The sequence below is a fragment of the Peromyscus leucopus genome, chromosome 6 (genome assembly GCF_004664715.2).
Source record: "Peromyscus leucopus breed LL Stock chromosome 6, UCI_PerLeu_2.1, whole genome shotgun sequence".
Classification (NCBI taxonomy): domain Eukaryota; kingdom Metazoa; phylum Chordata; class Mammalia; order Rodentia; family Cricetidae; genus Peromyscus; species Peromyscus leucopus.
Genome location: NC_051068.1, coordinates 10966900 through 10992808, shown reverse-complemented (window position 1 = coordinate 10992808; position 25909 = coordinate 10966900). Strand labels below are relative to the sequence as shown.

The 25909-nt window shown below is 40.2% G+C and overlaps 1 protein-coding gene across 1 annotated transcript in view; it reads left to right on the top strand.

Annotated features, from left to right (window-relative positions):
• Positions 1-25909, top strand: part of LOC114695330 (EGF-like and EMI domain-containing protein 1) — a 695481-nt gene that overhangs the window by 644024 nt on the left and 25548 nt on the right. The window contains 1 exon segment of the mRNA XM_037206530.1: positions 22822-22950. Within this exon segment, the coding sequence (XP_037062425.1) occupies positions 22822-22950 (129 nt within the window).

Here is a 25909-nt window from a genome sequence, read left to right as displayed (position 1 = left end):
TGGCCAGAGACAATACCAAAAATGTCACTTAGTCATTGACCAATGTCGCTTGTGCACCAAGACCTACTAAGAGAGTGTTTAAAAGTGCGGTTCCTGAACCTGGAGCACAGAGTGCTGAGTCAGCACCTCACAGGCCTGAGCCAAGAAACCATTCCCCTCTGAGTTCTGAGAAAACACTTCTTTCAGCCTTTAAGTTTTAAGAGACTCTCAAAATTTTAGAGGATGTGTTGAAAACAAACAAACAAAACTGTGCAAATTCTCCCTAGAAAAATGTGTATGCATATTCATTCATTTTTGCTAACTTTTCCAGAGGGATCCCAGACTTGTGGTCTCAGACTAGTAACTGCTGAAATGAAGCTTGCTAACAACTAACTCAGACAAAGCCAGATAAGGACGGCTGTCAGCAGGACTACAGCCAGCAAGGCTTTTAGACAAAGTTAAGGAATACATACAGTCCCTCCTAAGCAGTCTTGTTCAGGACCACCCTAATCTCATCTTGTCAGTGTTTACTATGAAAGAGACATACCCACATTCACAACGAGAAGAATTCATGTTGTGAGCCAGGAATTTTCTAGGTCATTTCCACCCTAAGCAAAGCATTTATTGAAAAATTGCAATGTCTCAAAAGCAGAAACAAAAGTAGTTCATGACCATTCAGAAACTGATATATATTATATATGTAATGTTTTGCCCTGTTTCAAATAACAAATGAAGCTTCTGGCATTTTGGAATGTATGAGTTAACTTCTTAACTGTTTATGTACTTAATGTTCCACCAATTTAGATTGTATCTAAAAATGGTGCTATCTACCTGATAATCTAGTGTTTGGGAACCACAGAATGGTTCTGTCTCCACAAAGATGGAAAGCGCTATCAGTATCTGCAAATAACAACTGAAAAGGTTTGTTGCTGGGGATAGGTCACATGAAATAAGATAAAGCCTATGAAAACAGTGCTTTAGGAAAGTCATGGCTGAACTCTAAGGACCTAGATTGCTTAATGCAAACAGTGTGTGTGACTTTGGAGATCTGGGGCAGCTTTCCTCAGTCAATGAACGCATGTCTGCTTACGTGAGGCCAACGTGGAAGAGTTCTGAAGCACAACTTACAATTATTTGTATCTGGAGCAAAAATCATTGAACTTAGCCAGATCTGGAGCAGTGTCAGGAAACAGGTGAAGCAGTTGACTTGACAGTGAAGAACACTGTTTGGTAAACTACAGTGTGAGGAGATGCTTAGGGACCCAGAGGATTGGACAGTAAAGAGCAAACATGTTCATTCCATAAGCTAGACTGTCATTCTACATGCTTCTAATCACTGATTAACAAATAACTTCATTTTGTGATCTCAACTGATAAGATGGATTTTTGCTCAACACTGTTTTGGAAACTATTTTGTACTGATCAATGTTGGCTGTGCCCATTTTTTTATGTGTAAAAAGCTGAGTTGTGTGAGTAGACAGCACACTAGTTTTTCATTCTCCGGAGAGAAGGGCTATAGGCTGTTTCCCATTTTTTCCTATCAGCACAGCTTTTCAGCACTTATCTTTCTATACATCTCCTTGAACAAACAAGGCATGGTTTCTTTATGGTTTGCATTAATGAGCCCACTTGTTGGGTGGAAGACTACCATATTTTCCATTGGCCTTATTAAATAATACCAAATTGGTCCCCAAAATTGATAAACCACTTATTTGTGCATTATAAATAAATTACTTTGTTGCCTCAATTTGTGTCGAGTTTTAAAGGAAATATTTTTAATTTTCTGATCACTGTAAAGTTTTATATCTTTTCAAAGATTGTCTCTTCCAGTATACTTACTTCCATGGATTATGGATTAATATTCCATGCTACTTTCTACACACCAAGTATTAATCTTGGAATCAATTGGGTTCTACCAATGAACAAATTGGAGAGCCCCATATTACTAGTGCTTATGTTCTACCTAGAATAAATACACCACAAACAAGAAACACATCAAGTACATTTACAGTCTAGTGGGAGGTAACCGCCATTGGAAATGGACAAAGTAGAAGCAAATACAGACAGTAATAAGTGGGATGAGGCATGCAGAGTAGACACCACACTTTACTTGTAAGCAGACTCTTAAAGGTAGGCATTGCTGAAGAGGCAGGATTGGAGTCACAGTGAGAGATTAAGAACATGGGGCCAGGGCCAGCAGTAGCAGAGAGCAAAGAAGTTTATGGAGATGAAGTCAGAAGACCTGAAGGATCTGTTCTGTGGACTTTGGGGAAACTATGAAACAGGCTTCCACTGAGTGAAAGGGGCGCAAGTGCTGAAGCGATCGGAGCAGAGGACAGGCATGATATGAGGACAGGCGTGATGCCAGGACAGGCATGATTCGAGGACAGGCGTGATGCCAGGACAGGCGTGATGCTAGGACAGGCATGATGCCAGGACAGGCGTGATGCGAGGACAGCCGTGATGCTAGGACAGCCGTGATGCAGACAGCGGATGCGGACAGCCGTGATGCCAGGACAGCCGTGATGCGAGGACAGGCGTGATGCAGGACAGCCGTGTGCGAGGACAGGCGTGGTGCGAGGACAGCCGTGATACCAGGACAGCCGTGGTGCGAGGACAGGCGTGATACCAGGACAGCCGTGATGCGAGGACAGGCGTGATGCGAGGACAGGCGTGGTGCGAGGACAGGCGTGGTGCGAGGACAGCCGTGATACCAGGACAGCCGTGATGCGAGGACAGGCGTGATACCAGGACAGCCGTGATGCCAGCACAGGCTTGGTGCGAGGACAGGCGTGATACCAGGACAGCCGTGATGCCAGCACAGGCTTGGTGCGAGGACAGGCGTGGTGCGAGGACGTTGTTTCTCCCACCAGCTGCATGTGTGCAGTGGCTTCTCGGCAAAGACCAACTTGGCTAAGCCTGTCTTGGAGAGTGCTGGCTACAGCGTTTAGAAAGCTGTGAGTAGTGCCTGGGTGAACTGCCAAGCTCGCCCTTGGATAAGCAGGATGAGCTCTGGTCGTGAGTTTCCTACCTTTCCTTTGGACACTGCTGCTCTGCTCTTCGTGCCTTAGCTGACTCACTAGTCACTCAAAACTGAAACAGCTCCTTAGGCCACTTCTCTGCCAGGCTCTGGCTCAGCTGTGGTGCGAGCCTTGTCTTTGATGCCCGAGGACACGATGAGTGGTAAGTCTTGTCGTATTCATTTTGCAGAAGTCGGATAGAAGCCAGATCTCCCCTAGTCCCTGAGTGTTTCATTACACTCTGGTGCCTACCATGTGCGGGGAGACTGTCGGTGAAGATTGAAACAACATGCTTGAACAAGATGCTGCTGAGTATTGCAGAAGGCCGGGTCAAGAGTTCTTAAAGTAGCAACTATTTAAGTGTGGATGATTCTCTGACGTGCCTGGCCTTCTTCATATTTGAAGCTAGTGTGTGAGGAGAGCTATGGTCCTCCTTTCCTGTTTGGTTTAAGAAATTAAGCAAAATGTATGGGATGAGTTATGGGTTTCCAAACTACTTAAAGAAACTGAGTTTGAATTTGATATAGTAAACTAACATGGTAAGTTACCACCCAAAGCCAGGAGAAAGAAATGGCTCCTCATATTCTAAGAAATTCAAAATCTAAGAAGGAAAGTCATTTCTACCATGATGCATTTTTTAATTTAAAAAATTTGAGTGTCTCTGTGTATGGTGTGCATGTGTATGTGCGTGTGATATTCACATGTGTATGTGTGCATGAGCTGAATCACTTCCCCAGCTACCCAGTAGGATTTTAATAACAGTCACTTTTCTTCTATCTGATTTAAGAAGGCACCATATGCTGATAGGTCTGTTCTCCTTATACATTCATGTATTCATCTCCATCTGAAGGTAACACACATGGTCCAAACCCCACATGAGTTTTATCATCTGGGAGACTGAGGCAACAATCTGAATCTCAAAATTCAGGATTGTTCAAAAGCACATGTAGTTCAGTGACAACTGTTACTTTTTTATTACAACAGATAAAGGCCAAGTGATAGGCCTTGTCCTTTTCCTGGGCCTTGAGGTCCAGGATAATTATGTTTTGCCTGTAGGTACAGTTCACTTGGGACAAGGTCATGACAAATTGTTTCAATGTCCAGTTCTGACAAATCAATGGGTGTATCATGTGTTCTGTGGATAATCTACATCTGTGTATCTGTAATAGGGAAGCCAAGTAGTCTGCTCCAAGTCAGGCCTACCTTCCAGCTTTGTCTGCAGGAACCCAGTGAATCTAGAGATTCAAACATTATGAATGTGTGATGCCCAGGTGAAATAACATTTCCTTTTTGATGATCATTCTTTGCAACAAAAGCAAGGCAGAGCAGGTGAGATAGATTTGCTAAAATCCTGTGTTTATCTACTATTATAAATTATCTACTAGAAAACTCAACAGGATAAGATGTTTGTCCCAATACGCAGCCCCTCAGGCAGGCATAGCCTAACGAACATATAGAACTAGCAATCTCTATGACTGGCCGGGAAAATTATTTGCATTGTCTCTACTTCCTAGGATAATATAACTAAATTTCTTCTTCTCACACTTGGAAGTTCAACTGAAAGTTGTAGGTGCCTCTCTCACTCAATAATACATCTGCCCAGGAATATACAAAGCAGGGTTACTGTGTTAATTTTTTCAATAGATTTTCTTTGGCCTCTGTAAAAATGTGAGTTCATTCATTCAAGAACATAAAGGGTTAAGTTCCAAGTTCATACCACAGCCTTATCCCTTGACACTCCCTCCCCTTTCACCATGAAAATATGCTCATGTGAAGTGAATTCTGAAACCGAATCTGCTAAACATGCTCTGCATTTGGTACCAGATTTGTGTGGCGACATTCAAACTTCTGCCATGGCCATTGCAATGTAAATAGGAAATTCTAAATGTGATTTGAATTGCCCTTTGGGGAGTTTTGCAATGAGAGACGGTACATTTCCAAGGTAGCCAATAGTTAATAGCAAGCCTCTGCTGTGGGCTTGGAGACTGTTCTGCATCACAGAGCAAGTTGACAGGAAGCTCTGCACGCCTTCAGTTGGACCGAGGGAACTTGGCGGTTGACGTGGCCATATATAGTTCTGAAATATTTTCTCTCGTTGGAAATGTTTTAGATCAGACCATGAACACCAGCGCCTTCATTACTCAGGAAAATGATTCCATTTTGAGGTGGCAAAGGCCTTTGTGCATTCAAGTTTAGAGACTAGTGTGTCCAGGGCTGATTGTCTATTAGCAAGGAACTTGTGCAATTATTAAGTGTCAGCATTTGCTGTAATCTAGACTAGAAAATAGGCTCTCACAGCAAAGAATGCAATAGGTGTTGAAAATACATCAGGAATTCAAATTTGCCAAAATGTTCCTAGGATTTCTAAACTAAGAAATACAGTTTGTGTGACTGAATTGTGTGTATAATTTTAATGCTGTCTGATACAAAATTTGAGCTGATTCTATCCACGTATAAACAAATGGGGGAAGTTGAGGCTTTTTCCAGAACATGGAATAAAACTGTTTTAAGGAAAAGGAATTGCTAAAGTTGCCCACTAGAGGGCAGAGGCTCCCTCACTCATTGTGAATTTGGACCAAAGTTTAAAAAGAAACTCAAACCTCATTTTTATTATATCATATAGGCACATATATTGCAAAAATATTGTAGGAAAAATAATGAGAAATATTTAAAATGATAAGTCCAGAACTGTGTGCCACAAATAAAAACTTCTCTGGGTTTTCTCATCCCAAGCCCCAGACACAGCATCACCCTATACAGGCAAGCACAGCACACTTTCATGTAATTGCAATTGTACCAAAGACTCTTTGTGTTGCTAAAGTATTAACTCATTAAATTATGATACACATGTTATACCAACCCACTAAGATCTGCCTTTCCCACATTCTGTTGCTTGTCTCTGAAATGATTTGCTTAACAAATCAACTACAGGTAATATTCAGGATTTGCTCAGTACTTTTCAGAACTTTCACAGTACAGAATATAGTCATAGGTTTCTTGTGACTATTTTTGTAAATTAAATCCCCTAGACTCAGAGTTGAAAGGCTTGTTAACTAAAATATATTATATTAGCTATAATTAACTAGTAACTATAATCATTATTATAAATCATGCCTATGTTCCAAACAGAAGGTCTCACCAGTTTACACTCACACTAGGTGTGTGAGGTTGGGCCTGTGAAGCCCAACCTTGACAAACAGGGGGCATATCAAACTATCGTGGTGCCAGTTCTTACAAAATTGCAACAGCTTCACTCATTTTCCTTTAAAAGAAAATCTGCTTTTTTGGTGAGAGCCATATGTATCCTACATGACCCAAAATTACCCATCAAGGATGAACCCATGTTGAAAAATGTGAAGCATGCAAGACTTCTCTCTGGACACCCTACACACACATAAACACACACACACACACACACACACACACACACACACACACACACACACACCAAGTATGGCTGCTATCTGGTTCCCATGGTCTCCTTCTATCTACCCATCACCTACTGTATTCAGCTTTGCCCAGGAGTCCCAACAGAGAGGAAGATGTTCTCAGCTCCCGTGTTGGTTGGTTGAACTAACAAAATATGAAGAGGGATATGGAGAGACTCAAGGGAAACTAAGAGAAGGGGGAGCAGGAGCTCTGCCTGTGCAGGCTGCTCATAGCTGGACTCTGTGCCTGCTCATGAGGAGAGGTTGCCAGATTGGATTAGCAGAATAGGGATTAGACAAAGGATGGAGCCGAGTATCACTACTTCCTTCCTGTTTACTTCTTTTCCTGTGGATTTTTTGGTGTCATTTTGTTTTATTGTCACAAATACTTCAAGCTTTAGGAGAGATTGTTTTAAATCCATATTCCAGCTTTCATGAAGCAGCCCCTTCCTCCTCTGCTGCCTACCCCAAGCAGATGAGGATCAGTGCAACTTGAGTGCTTTGAAAATTTAGGCTTTCCTTTGTGAGTTCCAATTTTTAGATAACTAATGAGTTTGGAGTGAAGGAAAGAGACAGTGTTGTTATTCAACATCAGCTTCTGCACTAAGACAAAAGGTACTGTTCACCAGCTTCTGGACTAAAATATAGGTACTGTTCATCAGCTTCTGGACTAAGGCAGGGTACTGTTCATCAGCTTCTGGACTAAGACAGGGTACTGTTCACCTGCTTCTAAGGCATAGCACAAATACACAAGGTACTGTTCAAAAGGACTAAGGTATAGGGTGCTGTTTAAAAGGAACATTCACATGGACTCAGGGTGATGATGTGTGGAAAACAGATTATGTATACAGAATGAACTCCTGATAATGACTGTTGTATAATATAATCATTTAGTAAAAAAAAATGTACTTGCCAATTAGAGATTTGTGTAGATAATTTTGCATTTACACCTGCCTTTTACCATGAATTTTTGTGTTGAAAGTATGATGTGGGATTATGAAGTTCTTATTAGATTATAATTTCTTATTAGTTGAGTAAAATGACCTTTGGACTTAATGCTTTAAAATTATTCAATAGGGGCTTCATGGAAGGTTTCATGGGTAAAGTGCTAATTCGAACAAAGAGACCTAGTTCAGATCCAAGAATCCTAGTAAGTTACATGCCTGTGACTCCAGCACTGGGCAGCAAAGACATGCAGATCCTTGGGGTTTGCTGGCCTGCTAGTCTAGCTCAATTGACAAGCTCCAGATTCAGTGAGAGACCCCATCTCAAAAACAAAGTAGAGAGTGACAGAGAAAGAAACCTGAAGGGAATCTTTGGGTCTCCATATAAGCATACACAGGTGAGTGCACCTCCTACGTGCAAATACATCACATACAAAATAAAATATTTAATTGTTGCATAGTCTTTTTTTTTTTTTTTTTTTTTTTTTTTTTTTTTTTTTGGTTTTTCGAGACAGGGTTTCTCTGCGTAGCTTTGCACCTTTCCTGGAACTCACTCTGTAGACCCGGCTGGCCTCAAACTCACAGAAATCCGCCTGCCTCTGCCTCCCGAGTGCTGAGATTAAAGGCGTGCGCCACCACTGCCCAGCTGCATAGTCTTCTTAATAGATATTGTTGATGAAGTTCTCTGTGTCCCACATCAAAGAGACAATGTGTAGTTTTACAGGACGTCTTTAAACCAGACTAAAAATGCAAGAGTTCTTTGTATTTGAATAGTGTATGTCCAGAGCCTAAAACTAAGGTTGATTCATTTGCTAGACATTAGACCAGAGCACAGAAAGAAGAGGGTGGGGAGGAAGAGGAAGAGAGAAGAGAAAAAGAGTGGGTGAAGGTGTTGTTTTCTGTTTCTCATCCTGATCAGATAGATCTCTGTGAGTTGAGCTGTTGCTCAAGTGCATAGCATCCCAGTGCCTCCCTGCCTGGGTTGAAGCTAGTGAAGACAATGAACAGTGGAGGGAGCAATCTGTGACAATGCTGTGTAGACATGGATGTGAACACTTGCACGTCTCCAGTTTTCACTTGCTCCCCACTTTATTTTTAAGTAGATCTTACAGTTTTAGTAGCGTACACTCAAAAGTTGTTTTATTCTATGCTCATTTTGCAAAAGTGCCCACTTAAAATTATCTTCCCATTGTGGTATGGAGAAAGGAGTTATAAATGCCTAATCTTTAGAAGTGATACAAGTTTTGATCAACTCAATAACTTAGAAGATTAAAAAAAAAGCAGGGCCAGGGAGGATAAGCAAAACAATCAGACAAGATACAGACATTTTCATTTCAATCAGTACATTGTTGTTGCTTAGTCTTAGTTAGACACATATGGATGCACTAGCATCAGAGGGTGGTAGGTGTTATTTGTATCCGTGGGTATACACACACATGCCATTTGGATCCTTAGATGCCGGTGAATGCCACTTCCTGTTAAATTGTATCTCCAGAGTCCCGCCCCCAACCCCAAAATGCTTATCTATTTTGACAAAACCCACTGGTGCCATACTTATGATCTTCAGCTTCATAATAACTTACAGTGTGGCAAACTATTAAAAGAGAAATGTCCATAGTATTTCTGGGATATATCACCTTTTGTTAGAAACATGTAACCACAAAGCACTCTGGGAAGAACTCTCCCAAGAACTTATTTACTTTTTTTGTAGAAAATTGATTTTTTTTCTTTCTAGAACAATTTCCAAGATTTTATTTGCAAAACCAATACTTTTATGGAGACATCAAGAGAAGCAATATTGAGTTATCATATTTCCAAACTGATAACAAGGAGGTCAACACTTTCCAAATTTGAATCAGGAAAGCAAAACAATAAATATAACTAAAAACTATTAGGATTGCTGCTATCATCAATGCTCACATTTTAAAATGTTTAACTTTGACTTTACTTGATTTCTGAACCAGATTTCTTATGTATACACACACATACACACACACACACACACACACACACACACACACACGCACGCACGCACACACGCACACATATTTTAGTTTCTGTTTTCCAATTGCAATATAGAGGAACAGAAGAGTCAGTATTACAGACCAAGAACATGACCTGTCAGTTCCTAAACTTTCAAGTCTTTTTATTTCCCCTTAACTGTAGATTCACACTACTTGAATTCAGTTAAACCAACATTTAATAAAATTGCAGTCTAACTCACATGAGGAGATTTAACATACCCTTAAATTCTTTTTCAGTGATCATATTTGGCCCAAATTTGTGTTTTTCCTTCTGGAGCAAGTTCTTCTCCTGTGTCTTCCACATAGCAGCCTTTTTGGTCTCTCTTACCTTTTCCTTTTGAAATCTTGCAGGTGCACCTGTTGAGAAGTAACTCCCTAATTTGATTTGCTTATAGCAAAGAGATTGAGATATTATTCACACTCCTTTTTTGTACTCATAATCTCAAAATACCTTTGCTCCTAAGAGCTACACAGTTGGTGAACTCTCAAAGTGAAGCTCTTTATTCATCAAACTCTGTTCAACCATGACAAAGCTGGTCCCTCTATATTTTATTAAACTCAATTAAGTAATGGAGTCTTTTGTAATCAAGCTCACCTTCATCTTCTAAGAGAAACCCATGGCACTTTGGAGTTTATAAGTTGCCGAATGTTCATGTCCTCATGGTGCTGAAGGTAGTTTGATTTATGTCTTGCCCTAGTTAAGATGCCCAGGCCCTTAAGCCTCTTTGCCTCTGAGTTAGAGGCTGAGGTCAAGTTAACAATACTAATCTGTCTCTGTTTGCAAACAATGAATCACCATTTGGATGTTAAGACTGCATAGTAAGCTTGGACTTGGCAGCTTGGTTCAAAGGTTGTCAGCAGAATGTATGAAAGTGGCTGGTGTCTGGAACTTCTGGTCACAGATGTCAAGGATTCTGTGATGAGGCCACCAATACTGGTGTGAATAATTGGTGAGAAGTGGGTGTGGCTAAGATGTGTTAGTCTCATGCCCAGTTTGGACTGAATGGATTTGATCTAGACTTAATAATATTAAAAGCTCCTCTAGTCATTCCCAGGGCACAAATGAAAATGCTTTCCAATTATTAAGGAAGAATATGACTTATTCAGGACAATATGGAAGAAAAGAGTGATAAAATGAAGCAGTGAATTTCCACTCCCTGGACCAAGTGAGTTGAGCTTAGGAAAGGATGGCGCTTCAAGGAAAGACACAATATTTTATTACTAATTAAATTAGACTTTGTTTTGGAGAATTGGCAGTTCAAGTAACTGGAGTTCAAACAAGCAATTCATAAAATTTAGAGACCAACTGTTTTCAAGTATTCTGTTGTTCTGATTCCTTAGGAATTTAGTGATTGAAATGAAGAAAATACAGAGGTTGGCTTCACTTTGAGATTTTTCCAGATAACCTTAGTGCCTGTCACAGAGTTAGCATTGACACAGTATTTACAAATTGAGCATGTGTGCCAATAGTGAATGTTTTTGAGTAACTGTTTATACGAGTATTTTAAAAGAAAAGAACACTCAGTTTCACTAGCAGAGGAATAAAAGCAATGATTCTATACTTTGAATTGACAAAAAACCCATTGACTTTCTTATAGGTATTTGACTTTATTGCAACAAAATCTAAACTTTTCTAACTTAAGCAGGTACATGTGAAGGCCAGAGGTTGGTAAATGAATGTCTTCCTCGATTGTTTCTTTACCTTAGGTTTTGATTCAGGGTCTCACATTGAACAACAAACTCAGCATTTCAGCTTGACTGACCAGCTCTGAAGATCCATTTATTTCCATTTCCTGGTGCTGAGATTCCAGGTGCATACTGCCACACCCAACTTTTTGTTGTTTTTCAATGTGGGTACTAAATCCAAACTTGGTTCCTCACACTTGTGGAGCAAGCACTTTACCCACCCCACCCCCCAGCCATCTCCCTATCCTTTCTTGTATTTCCTAACTATAATTTATTTGCATTTTTACACCTATTTATCTGCAACAATAAGAGGGGTTTGCTCACGCTGGCTAAAAGATACACACTTCATATGTAAGAATGTAGGCTGATCAGTGATTGTTTCTGTGACCCAAGGAAGGGTGTGGGCAGGTGGGGGGGGGGACGACTGTGGGTTGTGATGTTGTGACATGACTGAAAACAACTTCTTGATTTCCCTTTCCTTCTGAGAAATAGGATAGAGAATTCCATGAAAACAAAATGAATAACCCAATTATTCATATATGCTGTTTGATTACATCAAGAGTAAAATATGCTCTGTGGCTGGTGAAACAGAAGAGAGCACTAAGAGCTTTCCACTAGGCAGAGAGGTCTCTATCATTTTTAAAGTCATCTAATATATTTGTCCCCTTGATCTGTGGTCTTAATACACATCACAACATGAAATTTTACATGTTAGATTCATGACATGGAATTGTCTGTGAAGATATTTACTGGCATGATCCACACAACTATTGAACAAGGGCTCTACAGATTATAGCACTTGGTCAGCAGGGGTTACCAAGAAGGGCTGGGTGGCCCTGGTTTCAATGTACCTATCATTCAACTGGCTTTAGGAATACTATAGGGATGTAATAACTAGGAAATCATACATCTTAAGTGCTTACACTCATTTTTTAAACCAAAAACATTTTTTTTCTCGCAGGACACCTTCACTTTATGGATTTGACCATCATAGTCAACATTTGATTGCTCTCAGTATACTAATATATAGAATGACTAAAAACATCCATGGGCAGAGGAAAATAAAAGCATGTATTGTGGTCATTGAGATAAAAAGTTACATTGTAATATCATTCATTGACTTTAATGTTGATTTGAAGTAATATCCTCTAAAAGATCATTTAATTTGGATAGCCAAATTAACACGTGTTGATAATAATAAAAATCTGAGTTTCCATTTTTTGATAGTAAGATTGAAAAAAATGAAATGATTATTATGAGTTTGTTCTTACTGTCTGTAGTCCATAAATGTCTTAGATGTCCACTTAAGAGTGTGCCAGTCCACTTGAGAAGAAGCACACACACTAAGTCTTTTGTGTTTTCAGGTTTCTTGCCTACTACATGCAGAGCTCCCTTCCAGGTTGTGGCTTATCTGTCCCACTGCCACATCTCTCTCCCATCTGTCTGTCATCTGTCAGTTCTCACTATCGCCAAAGGAGAACTCTTGCATCAGGGAATACTGTCATAATGCACAAACTCAGGACATTGCATGAGGCTGTGCTTTTCTTGTGTGCAAGTCCTGTAATTTAAATCCTACAGCTCCCAAGGGAAGCCAGATTTAGCAGCATAGTATCTGAATCTTCATGCCTATTTATAAAGGAACAGAAAATTATAAGATCTAATCTGGTTTTCAGTTACTAAGATTTTAAATATAACACAGCCATTTTATTATACTATGGTAGTATGTACCAGATTCCAATTATTAGAAACACTTCACTGGTCATTTTCATAATAAAAACTGAAATATGAAACTTTAATGCAAAATCTGATACTGGCTTCCAGGAGGTGACTTTCCCTGAGTAGCACATGTCAGAATAAGTAATTTGAAAATCTCAGTCCAGGTGTCTCCAGTGAGATATCCTGATTCTGTGAGGAGAGGGGAGAATGTGAATTGTGGTTTCCTCCAGTCTAGAAGTCAATGTAACATGCCCATACTTCCCTGGTTGTGCAGTTAATTTCCGGGAATCAGAATGCTGACTCATGACTCAGAATGCTGACTCGGGGAAAAGACTGTACATTGATTCCTTAGATTCTTCTAAAAATAAAAATAATAGTTGCTCCCATGGGGTGGCTTGGGTTATCCAATGAAAGAGTACAGGAGCGGTACTTAGAACAAATGTCTGGAATATCACCAACATTCAGAAAATGCTAACACTTACATTGTGATCTCCTCTGAAGTTTCCATGAGCACCCTATATTCCCTATCCTAAGTATAGACAGAAGATCAGCCTTCTACCTATAGTATTTTTAAATGAATATTTATTTATGTGTATTGTGTATGCACATGTGTGTGCAAGTATGTGCTAGAAGAGAGTATCAGATCTCTCAAAATTATAACTGATTATCTGGGTAGTAGGATTTGAACTTTGGTCTTCATGACTGTACAGCAAGCACTGTTAATTGCTGAGCCATCTCTCTGGTCCCCAAATCACAATACTTTAACGGTGTTTCTCATTTTCATATTTTACTACAAAAAGAAAATAACTCAATAGAGAAGATGTGACATCAGCTATGGCTAATTAAGCCTTGTTTGTTTTGTTGTTGTTGTTTTTTTTTTTTTTTCCCTGAGGAGATACTTGCCTTCTGCAAGCATTATCATATCCATTGAATATCCTGTGAATGCTGTGAAGTTGTGATTCTTTGTTTGCATTTTGTCAGGAGCACTGAAGAAGAGGAAATCCTGTTGTTGTTGCTAGGTATCTGTTCGTACTGGCCACACATCTGAAAAATGGCAGCCACTAAGTTCTCCAAAGTGGAGAGCCACTGTGGAGGATGACCTGAAGAGACACCATGCTAACACTGGTATTCAGGTTGTCCATTGCAGAAGAGAACTTATCTCTGAATTCAGAGACAGGAGACACTGTGAATACCGTCTTGGGGTTTGTGCCCTGGATGAGCCTGTTCTCACATAGGCAGTTGAAAAGGGAATGAACCAGGGCAGCTTGCTTTCTGGACCTGTGTCAAATACATTGCTTTAGGTGTGGCTTTGCTCAGATCCACAGCCTTAAATTGCTCCCAAATGCTGAAGAGTCCAACAGTCAGCTGCTCTCACAGTGACTCTGCCCTGTTTTTGGCTCTTGCAGCCTGTGCTCCAACAGCTATGGAAAACTGGAGGTTTCTTACCAAACACGTAGAAATGTCTGCAGGCTTCCTCAGAATTGTTCATTTGCTGTTGCCTTCCCAGGCCTGATCCTTCAACGTATAAGCCCCTCCTTCCTCACCCCCATCTCCTCTTGGATATTCCACTACATTCCCAGAATGCAGGCTGTTCGGATGTTTGGAACATGAGATGATACACAGTGAAAACAAACAGTACAAATGAACAATGAAGTACCAAAGAACCTGTGGAGCCTATCCCTTGGTTACACGGAGAATCTGTCACCCATCAGATTCTGTTGTGCCTTATAAAGATAGCTTGGTGTATGTCCCATCTCCTTGCCTTTCAGACAGGCATCCCAGAATCTTGGAATCTCTTGTCTGGATGCCTGTGATTCCATACAACAAGACTCCCACCTTCCATTTCCACATGCAGATTGTCATCAGGCTAAGATTACATGTGCAACATGATGAAACTCCTACTTATAAAGACTGTTTCAATCCTTCAACTTGTCCCCAACTTCTGTCTTCCAGCCAAGAAGAAAAATGTAACTAAAGCTTTGAATAAAAAACTTCCCATACAAGTTGTTCCTTCTGGCTTCCTCTTCTGCCTGATCTGATCCCCACACGAGTATCTATTATTATTTGTTTGGATGGATTAACTTTTTTATGTCAATTTTATCACTTATGGGTCAGATTCTACTATTTGTTTTTCATTTATTGGTCCATGGGGCATTTAAAAAGAGATACTAATCATATTCAAGTTTACATCATCCATAAGCATGAGACCTGGCCCACAGTAACTATTAAACAGCCCTTTAATTGGAGTCACAACCTGTGAATACTCTTCATGCTGCAGTGTTGCTCTGTCCCTGGGGAGCAGCCTTGCCTACTGTTACATTTCGACATTTGAACTTGGAGACTGAGTGATCCTCCCTTCTTACCTTACCTCTCTCTTTCCCTGAAACAGTGTCCTGGGTTCTGGGTTCTGTATGTTGTGTCAAACCCATATAGAATAGTGATGTGTTCTTCTCAATAGTAATGTGAAAAAAAAAAGCATGACCTAATCATGTAGTTTGGGTATCAACAGTTTATCAGGAACTCCAACCTGCCTGATTTTGAGGTATATAGACAACTGTGGAAGCCCATTTCCAGGTTTCCTCATGGCTTTACCCAGCAGGTCTGCATAGAGGGGATGATTGGACCACGGGCCTTTGTGCAGGTGCCTGAGAGCAGGTGCCTGAGATGGTCTGCACTTGGGTAGGCAAGGGCAAGGTCTTTTGCTCCACCCCTTGGTATTCCTATACATACCCTAGGGCAGAGACAGTAGAGGCCTGATGGAATAGGATCCAGGCCCTTTTGAGGCTATCCTGTATTTTCTATCTGTTTCTCCCCCCTCTAGTCCTTCTGTCTAATATCTCCTGCTGCTCCTACTCAAGAGCACTCTGGGGAAATCTAGGGATTGGGGATAGCCCTTCCATAGACAACATATCTTCCTCCCTCTATCCCTCCTTCTCTCTCTCTGTCTCTCCTCCCTCCCTCCCTCTTTTTCTCTGAAAGCCAGATACTGAAATAACTTTTGTGGGAAAATGGTCACCTCCTTACTGTGTCATGGCACTTTAGAACACCCCAAAACTATTGGTAGAATACTCTTTTAAGTGGTACTGTGAATTTCAGAGAATGCTATCTGATGAGAATAAAGAGTCCATTTTGTAACTTGTAGGTCTCAAATTTTACAGTCTAGTTTTAGCTCTACTAATCCACACAGCCTTGGTTCAGTTATTACTTCTATCAGATATCTGTCTGTTCCGGTCCCTGCTACCTTCTAGAGCAATGGTTCTCAACCTGTGGGCCATGAACCCTTGGAGGTCGCATATCAGATATTTACATTATGATTCATAACAGTAGAAAAGTTACAGTTATGAATTACCAATGAAATAATTTTGTGGTTGAGGTCACAACACATCAAGAACTATGTTAACGTTGACAACCACTGTTCAAGAGCAATAGGTCTAAACCATAAGTCCATACTAGAATTTAAATTTTTATTTATTCTTTAGTAATTTCACATATGAGCAAAATATACTTTGATCATATTCTTCCCATCTCAAACTCCACACCCTTTTAGGCATCCCTCTACATTTCTCTCTTTTTATAACCCTTCCAGCATAATTATTGCTGTCATATGTCCATGGTTATAGGGCATCATCACCTGGGACATGGGAAAACTACAAGGAAGAAAAGCAGCTGTCCTTCTTAGCATCTGTCACCTGCCTGTATCTTCTCAGATAGGAATGGGGCCCCATGAGCCCCTTCCCTCCCGGGCTAGAGTAGTGATTGCCTTGATCTTGTGCAGGGCTTGTGCTTGTGAACAGACCTGCTGTGAGTTCATGGGTGCAAAGGTCCAGAAGATAGTCTTCCCCAACCACTAGATTTAACAATCTTTCCACTTCCAGTTCCACAATGGTCCCTGAACCTCAAAGGTGGATCTGGTAGTCATGGTGGAGATGTAGCTGTCCAATTTAAGACTGAGTACTTCCCAGTCACCTGTCCTCTTCACTGTGACCAGTTGTGAGTCTGTGTATTAACTACCGACCTCTGCATAAAGAAGCTTTTCCAATGAGGGATACACTAGTCTATGGGTATAAGGATAAGTATTTAGAATGCAGTTTGACACTATATTTCTCTTAACAAAATAATTGCAGTAAGGCCTGTTATCTTCCCCGCCAAGGATTCTTGGACAGATTTATAGCAAAAAGCACAGTTCCCTCCTGTGGAATGTACTTGAGTCCAGTTAGGAAACTGTTGCTTACCCCTATATCTCAGCTGCACCCAGAGCATATTTTGCCAGGCCACACATTACTGTAGCTGATGGCTGCATTGTACCATGCAGCACTGTGGAAGCCAGCTGGGAGAATCGTTCCAGGTCAGCACCAGCTTGATTTCTCTGTTTGGTGATTACGGTGTATAGTACCTTTGTCAAATAATTTCTTACCATTAAATTCATATGCAATGACAATAGCCTGTGTCGTCTAGGGAGTTTCTGGGACCTCCCCTGAACAATAGCTCAATAATATATACACAGACCTGACACTGGGCTTTTTGTGTAGTAACATGTATTTCTGGGGAAGCATCATTCTTCCATGTAGGGTAACTTCAATTAAACTTAAAACATATATGCACCTTTAGGAAGCTTATAAAATAGTATGAATCTGTATATGGCTTTTTCAAACATCCTTAGTGTTATTTATCCTTCTCCTACCTCTCCTCTCCCTGTCTTTTATACCTTTATATGTAGTATATATGTAACATACAAATATATATATTTCCCATCCCAAATTCACTGAATTTGAATCTCTCAGGGGAACTTGGGTCATATGTTTTGACATCCCCACTATTCTGAGCTCTGAGACACATCTATTCCCAACAGTTTGTGATACAGAAGGTCTCTGGGTCTTTGTGATACCATGACAGTGTCTGGCAGGTCCTAGTCCAGACTAAACTACAGTGACTCTCGGCCCACTCCCTCCTGTCTCCTTTAATGGGCTGTGAGAACTAAGAACATTGTTTCAAGGAACAATCAGACCAGTTGACATCATAGGTCTTCCTGAAAGAGAGGAAAGAGATGTAGAACACAGATAAGAACCACCCCCTGACAAGTCCCCACATACTCAAGGACTACTAGTGACCCCAGGCAGTGGCACCAATGCTACCCTGTGTTCTTGAACATTAAGAGGGACACAGTTGTTATGATGTCCTGACTCCTATATATTTATTCTCTGAATGAGGCAAAAAGGTCTGGGTGAGATCATGCATCAACCTATGAAAAATGAACAATTAAAACAATGAAGTTGTCAGTTCTTTTACCAGATTGCAAATCAATAACCTTCCTGTCAGGCTGGCTCTCCACTGAACCATTAGTTTAATACAAAGACATTCCCAGGAACTGTAGGTGACAGCTGATCCATCATCTGGTGGCTCTGGGCTTCTGATAGAGACCTGAGCAAAAGATGCTGCTGTAAAGCACAGAGGTCAGTCTCGATCTGTGAAAACCAGTGTTTAAAGCACAATTTGAACTTTTAAAAACTGACATGATGGAGGATACTTCTTTCTATAATGCAAAGCACGCGTGTGTGTGTGTGTGTGTGTGTGTGTGTGTGTGTGTGTGTGTGTGTGTGGTGTGTGCTCATTTAGCTTGTTAGAGGCATTGAGATACAATAGATGGCCAAGAAATTTGTGACAGTCACAGCGAAGGGACTGAGGCTACACGTGATCCTGCAGGTTGGACAGGTCTTCCTGAAGAAGCTACAAGGTATCACACTGAATGCCAAACACAATGACTGAGCAAATGGGAAGCCAATGCATTGCATTCTCTTCCATGTTTTGTTTCTGTGTGCCATCTGAGAAAGCGTTTGCCAATCCAAATAAAACAACCGAATAAGGACAAATTCTCTTAAGTCTTTTGTTGGTGTCTCACTTGACTTTCAGTTTCAGGAGAAAAGTACAGAATTACATTTAGAAGTCGTCTTAAATGAGAGAGTTCTTTCTTGTTAAGCACACAAGGCAATAATGAGAAATGCACTATAGCACAGCTAGAGCAGGAGGGTTTGTGAAATCCTGGGATTTACTAAATTGTCTCTCTAATTGATTTTGTTCCCATTTGAATCTTATCAAAGTCGGCCTCTCAACTTTTAATGAAAATCTGGGATACTGCCAAAATGAGCAGGGCAAAACTAGTACTTCTCCTTCACGATGGTCTGGGCATTTACTTTACCAATACTGTAGATTCACAATCAAAATATTTTTTACCTCTACTTCAGAAAGCCATTATCCATTCATTTTTTAAAACTGCTTTCACTGCTCAATTCAAAGAACAAAATGTAGCTATCATCCATAGGGAAGCCACACAATGGAGGTTCTGTGGTTCTGCCATCCAGAATGATGTCATCTGGAAGAGGAATCAACTCCATCGGTTTAAATGAGACTGACCAGGAGTTTCACTAGCCCTTGTGGCTGATAAAACATGAACAAGAACATTTTTGTGTAAACATGTTTTAGGCTGATAGCCAAGGTTATGCCATTTGTCTTTATGATGGCTTGAGAGTTTTGGGACGTTGAACTATGTCTTACTTTCTCTGAAACACTGAGAGAATGGGGGCAGAGACAGAGAGACAGAGTGAGAGACAGAGACACAGAGACAGACAGAGAGAGAATGACAGTGTGTGGGAGGGGTGGGGGACAGCCCTGAGCTTGTCCTGAGAACACTCTGGATTGTTCCTCGTTTCAATACTCAGTTAGCACATTGTCCAATCCCATGAATTATTGTGTGCATAATAGTTTTAAATGGTTTTAACAGAGACTGTATGGAACACTAGGGTGAGAAAGCAGTTCATGGTCTGGAAATTCTCCTGGGACCCATTATCAGGGTCCTTTTCACACAGCTCTTCCCTCTTGGTCTCTCTCTAAATATCTGCTGGAATCCCAGGCTGCTTCCACTGTTTCCTGGGTCCTGCCCTCTGAAGAATCTCAAATCATTCCCAATGTGACATATTAAATGATATATTTTTGGATCCATTTACTAAATGAAAGTATCTTTAAATTATTAGCTATAGTCTTTCCATATATTTTGACATCATATAGTTAAGTATGATATGGGCATTCATTTTTAAGGAGGTTGTACTTTTAGCTGTTATTAGGAACTTGACCCTATAAAATAACATGACTCCTAAGGAGTAAGTTCAAAGTTATGTGCAACATTAAGGAGTGCAGAAATTGTAATGGGCTAAATAAAGATCCCTCAAAGATGCTCACGTCCTAATTCTTGGAACCTGTAATTATATGACTTTATATGAAAAAAAAAAGGAATTTTGTAGATGTTGGTAAGTTGAGCATCTCAAGTTTTGAATTATCTGAGTGGACTTAATGAAATCAAAAATTATTATAAGATCAGAGACTCAAGAAGCTAAGCTGTTTGTTGAGGACATGAACCACAAGCCAAGAATTATAAGTAGCTTCTAGAAACTATGAGGCAATTAAACCCATCTCTCTTCTAGCTTCAAGAGAGAACATTTTGACTTTTGCCTTCTGGCTGCTATAATGATGTGATAATAAATCTGTGTCCACTTGATGCAGTAATTCATAAATGCAACTTTGTTATAATAGCCGTGGGTCATACTCTTTAAGAATTCTCTCAGCCACTCATGTTCCCCCAGGCCCCCTAAGGAAAACAATTCTCTGTAATTTTCTCTGTCCTCCTTCTCTTGATCTGCATACACTGTCTCTGATATTTTAACAGCTCAGTTGCACAGTGCCCTCTTCACAAAGAACATCTGGAGCTATGCACTCCCATCCCACACCTGCCAGTTCTAATAGGGTCCTAATGCTACTCCGCTTGTCACACCTGCACCTTCACAACAGCTGACATTTGGTATTTGAATGGTTATGTGATCATGTTTATCATATCACTACTGTTAGCTTGATGAGTACACAAATATAATTCTGCACACTCTTGTGAACCTGGTGCCTAGTGGTATTCACAAGTAGCTTCTTGGTGGGTTAAGAATCCTCAGAGTTATGTGTGTCTCCTGTGGTGGCCTGATACTGAGACCTGGTGCAGTTCATTTAGAAGCAGGAGAAAGGCAACAGGTGAGCTTGCCTCTGTGTTTTCCACCTTTGCTTGCAGAGAAAGTGAGCCTGCCAGGCTGACTCAGTGGGCTATCAAGAAGGAGGTGGAGTATGAGAGGGAGGAGGGAGGACAGGAAAAGGATGATAAGGAATAATGAACTTGGGAGAGGGACTTATTGGGAGATATGGGGATAAATGAATGGAGTAAATGGGGGGGGGGTTATATTCAAATGAAATTCTCAGCAATAAAAGTATTTGTAAAATATTGAGTTTAAACCAATTTAAATAAATATGTATGTGCAAACTATGTAGAACAATATAGCATAACTACTAGTGGAAATTATCTACTATTTAAAGACCCTTTATACATATTTCTACTAATCCTGTCCTCCCTCCTCCCTCTCAGACTCCACCTCCTTCTTGATAGCCCACTAAGTCAGTTAGTGCTCCCTGTGCATACATTCCTCCTCATGACAATCTATAGATGCTACTCCTCTTTCCGTAAGAAGGAAATTCGGTTTTAGACCTTTCTGTACAGTAAGTTCTTAGGTTCTCAGGTAGTACAGTGACAGTGGTCTGCTCCCTTGGTCCAGATGCTTGCAGTCTCCCTAGACTGCACATTTTACCAGGCACTTTCACACAGCATAATTTTTGATGGCTTATTCAAATCACACCAGCTCAGATTTCTCTGTGCCATTAGGTTCCATGCTTCAAGATGGAAAATAGGCAAATAAGTTGAGTTGCTGTAATTTATTACCCAGATCCTATTATGTTCAGAATCACCCTTTGCACCTCTCATTGTGGTTAATCGCAGTGTGCTATGGGCATGTTTTCTATGTGAAGACCAAACTTTATCACCATGTAACTGTCACAACAAGTACCGATTACAAAAGCTAGGAAGAATGTGTAATCAATTCAACTTTGACTTTATAAAACTTTTGTAAGACTCTAATGAAGACAAATTATTTCGTTAGTTGATTGTCAGCCTTCTGTGTAGATTCCTCCCCTTAAGGAGTTCATATCATGTCACAGTGGGGTAGAAAGAATGTTCCCAGTTTACTGACAATGAGGTGGAAAAAGCAAGAAGGTCGCCTACATTCACCCCCAGCTGTGGTTGGCTCTTCTCCCTTAGACATTAATCAACCAAGTCAATAAGCTTTGCTGACAGTCGAGCCAAATGTGTCTTTTTGAGTACCTGACAGATTCAGGATGAATGCTCCATGAACAGATAGATACTTAAGCAATTGGTATTTTTTAAATCAAAGAGTGTCCATACCCACAGCACAGTCTGTTAAATGTTGGTGGAGACATTGCTGGTCTGTCTTAGGTCTAAAGGACCTAATGACCAACTGGCCTGCTTTTTTTCCCACTGAATTTGTTTGAATTGCCATGTGTCCATAACCATGAAACCCAAACTGTCTACTTGATTCCATGTTCTGTGCTGAAAATACCCATATCCCTTTTTCCTTTTTACAAAAAAAAAAAAAAAAAAAAAAATGTCTTGATGTGATTGAAATGTTGGATGGAGGGATTTCACTGTTGAGACTACATACAGAAACAGCAGAACACGGCTGAGGGCCTGACCGGCGACACAAATACAGCACCTGCTAATGTGCAGGGAGAAACCACCTGGAGACTTTAGAAAAGCTACCCCAGAAATAATATCTTTATCCAGATACAAGGTCCCATATGAATTATACTATTATTTTAGCTGATTTTCCCTGACATCACACTATGATTTTTTTCCATGACAAGAAAATTGCAGCCAACCCTTGACAGTCAATCACAAATTGACTGAACAAAACAAAATCAAACAGTGAAGTAATCCCCAAGCAAATTTAATGAAACCTAAATCCCGAAGGACTGTGCACTTCTGTAGGCAATGGTCTTATTTAATAAGGTGGCCCTGCTTTCACTTTTAGGACCATATTTACACAGACAAATTCAATTCATTTGGGTTGACTTTTCCTCTTCCTCCCAGTCTGCCCACCAGGCACGTATGGGAAAGACTGTAACCAGAGATGTCAGTGTTCAGCAACTGAGGACTGTCATCCAGTCACCGGAAGATGTTCCTGTCTGCCTGGCTACCATGGAAACCACTGTCAGCTCCGTAAGTGTGGTCGTCTGTACAGAAGTGTGACTTACTGAGGAGATACCGACAGGCCAGACTATTGCTCAGAGCAAAGAGCAGAAGTGAATGGAGGCTTCAACTCCATCACCAATTCTGTAGGATGTTTGACTTGAATACTGGAAAGCATTATCTTCTAATCTCTCTCTGTGCACCCCCTTTCTCTATCTTCTTTTGGTCTTTTCTGTTCAAAAATATCCCCAAACCCTTAACAAGTATATATGAAACAAGATAGATGAAAAATGTAGGAAATTATGTGCTTATCACTATAAATCAGCAGAGAACAAGAGACAAGATATTTTAAATGACTCAAATGTAAGCTGATCCCATGCCTGCTCTGAAACAAAAATGAAATGAATTGTTATTCTGTGATGAAAGCAAAGGCTTGCTTAAGTGACAAAATGCCAGCAGCTCCTGGCCCTGTAATGAGACAGCTCCATCCCTAGACTCAGAACCTTACATTGATTTGCTGGAACAATTTAATGTCAAAAATGCTTATTGAAGAAAGAATACACTAAAAAAGTCCCAAGGAGCACGTGAAAACGTTCAATCAACTATTTAATTTTTAAGCCTGTAATTATTTATAATGCACATTTTATAGGTATAAGAATTAGATGATTTGGCCTCAGCTTCCTTTGTTTCCCCAAGCTGACCACGGCTACTCTTTGCTCCAGTCTTTCCAGTCATTTGTCCTAAATATATGGACTCCTGATCACACTAATCTCCCAAAAGCCATAGACAATATATTCCAAATATCATTACTACATCTTAAACATTGGCAACTAAAGGCACAATTAAACATATATGAAAATTGTTTCAATTAACACTTTTAAGATCCATAAATAGTATAGTCATTCCAGTTGAAAATGAATGACTAAAATATAAACTTTCTCTTAGTTTGTGACTGGTCGATTCCAGGCATCTTGTCCTAAAAAGGTATTGTCATATATCTCAGAAGAACTTCCTTCCTGGTCTCGAAGATATTTTATATTTTATATTAAGAAATAATATCAGGTCACATACAACTTGGTTATATTTTCATTTCCAAAAGTGAGCTACCTTGGGTTAAGGGAAGTAGCCTCACCTTGTTAAAGTAAAGCTGGCTGAGCCAGGAGCAGCTCCCTGACTGTCAAGTGGGCTTAGCTCCAAGCAACACGTGGTTGGATACGGTTCCTTGGCAGCATCCACTGTAATTACAAGACTATGAAGAAGGATTCAAGAAAATAACCATAAAAGGTGTAGCTGGCTCTAAAGCAAAGCCTCCGCAGCCAAGAACAACTGGGCTTTCATGCTCTCAAGTTCAGAGGAGAGAATTAAACTTTTCTTTCAGCAGAGGTCAGAGGAAGCAGACAAACTCACACTGAACATCTCACAGCTTTTTCCTAACTTGAGAGATGGGGACGCTCAGCCTGAGCGTGTGGCTCTCACATAGGAAAAGAGCAGTGAGTGCCAGAGGATGTGGACTCACGATCCTATGGGTTTCATGACCAATGAGAGGTCTTACACTGTTGTAGACCTTGGAAGCCTTACACTCCTTTGCCTACATTTAGAATCACCCTCTTCTGAGTTCTCAGTAACTAGTCAGTTTTGTGAAAGGTCCTCCATGCTCCAAATAGATGCTTTGGGAAATGTAGTAAGAATAGCTTTCCCAGATCAGGAGGATATGAAGGCATTCATAGAAGCTTGTCATTGATGACATTGCCTGTGGCCATAAACATTCATTGTGAGGAGATTTTACTTCCTCCTTTTTCAGAATAAAGCCAAATTGTGTCACAATGTCTTGCCCATATATGTGTAACCTTTTCAAATACTAGGCAAACGGACTGGGGAAAACAGATTAATGCTATTCATTTGCTTGGGAACTATGTGCCTCGAGATACAGTAGCAGCCTTGTTTGTCTAAGTGAAATGCCATTCACATGATCACAGTGTGCAGTAGCAGAGGGGCCTGCCATGGAGCCTTCAATATTTAAACAAATCAGAACAGTAAATTCCAAATTGTGGTTTTTTTTTTAATTATTATTATTAGCATCAAAGAGGGGAAGATCATTTGTGGATAGAGGGAAATAGTCATTTTATAATGGAAAATAACCCAACACTCCTTGCTTGGGAGACATTTCCAGAAAGAATAACTGTAAGAGATGTAGCAAAGGTGACGCCATGATAAAAACAGAACATTAGGAAATGGGGGCAGGGAGGGGCGGGAGACTTGACTTCATTATGACAAACTTAGTAAAATCATTATATCCAGAGCGTATCTTGTTAAGTTTAGTGAACCTCTGAGATGTGATCATGAATCAAGAAGTCTAACTTGCATGTGCCACAGAAGTTAATGAGAAAGTGTAATTGTCTACAAAATAATAAATTCTTGGAAAAAAGATGACCACAACTTCTATAAACCATACAGCATACTTGGGATATAAATTTAATGAGTGTGACCCATAGATTTGTGCATATATTCTTTTTATAGATGACATATTCTTGAGCAGGTCAGCCTCATCAGATATAGTGGACTGATTTAAGAAGGATAATTAAGTTGAAGGATAAAATAATGTTTTTTCTATTTATGACAAAGAAAGAAGCAATAGTGATTTTAGTAAGTACAAGCCAATGATAAGACAGCTGCATTGACGAATGTCCCTGGGTGGAAATGGCTGTCCTATGCTTCAACTCACAGGAAAAGTATCTTAAAATCTGTACTTTGCATCTCTTAGTTACTTAAATTCGTTAGATACTCACGCTAGGCCGTTCTTCCAGTTCAGCGGGTGTGGTGTTTCTTTATACTCAGAATTATAGCCACAGCTTTACACACATTGTTATTTTGAAAAAGTCTCTTTTTATAAAGTGACGCTCTTTTCCTTGCTTGCACAGATACCCACACCATGGTCCACTTCCCAGTTAGGACTTCTAGAACACCTGCTACCACTTTAATCTCCTCTTAG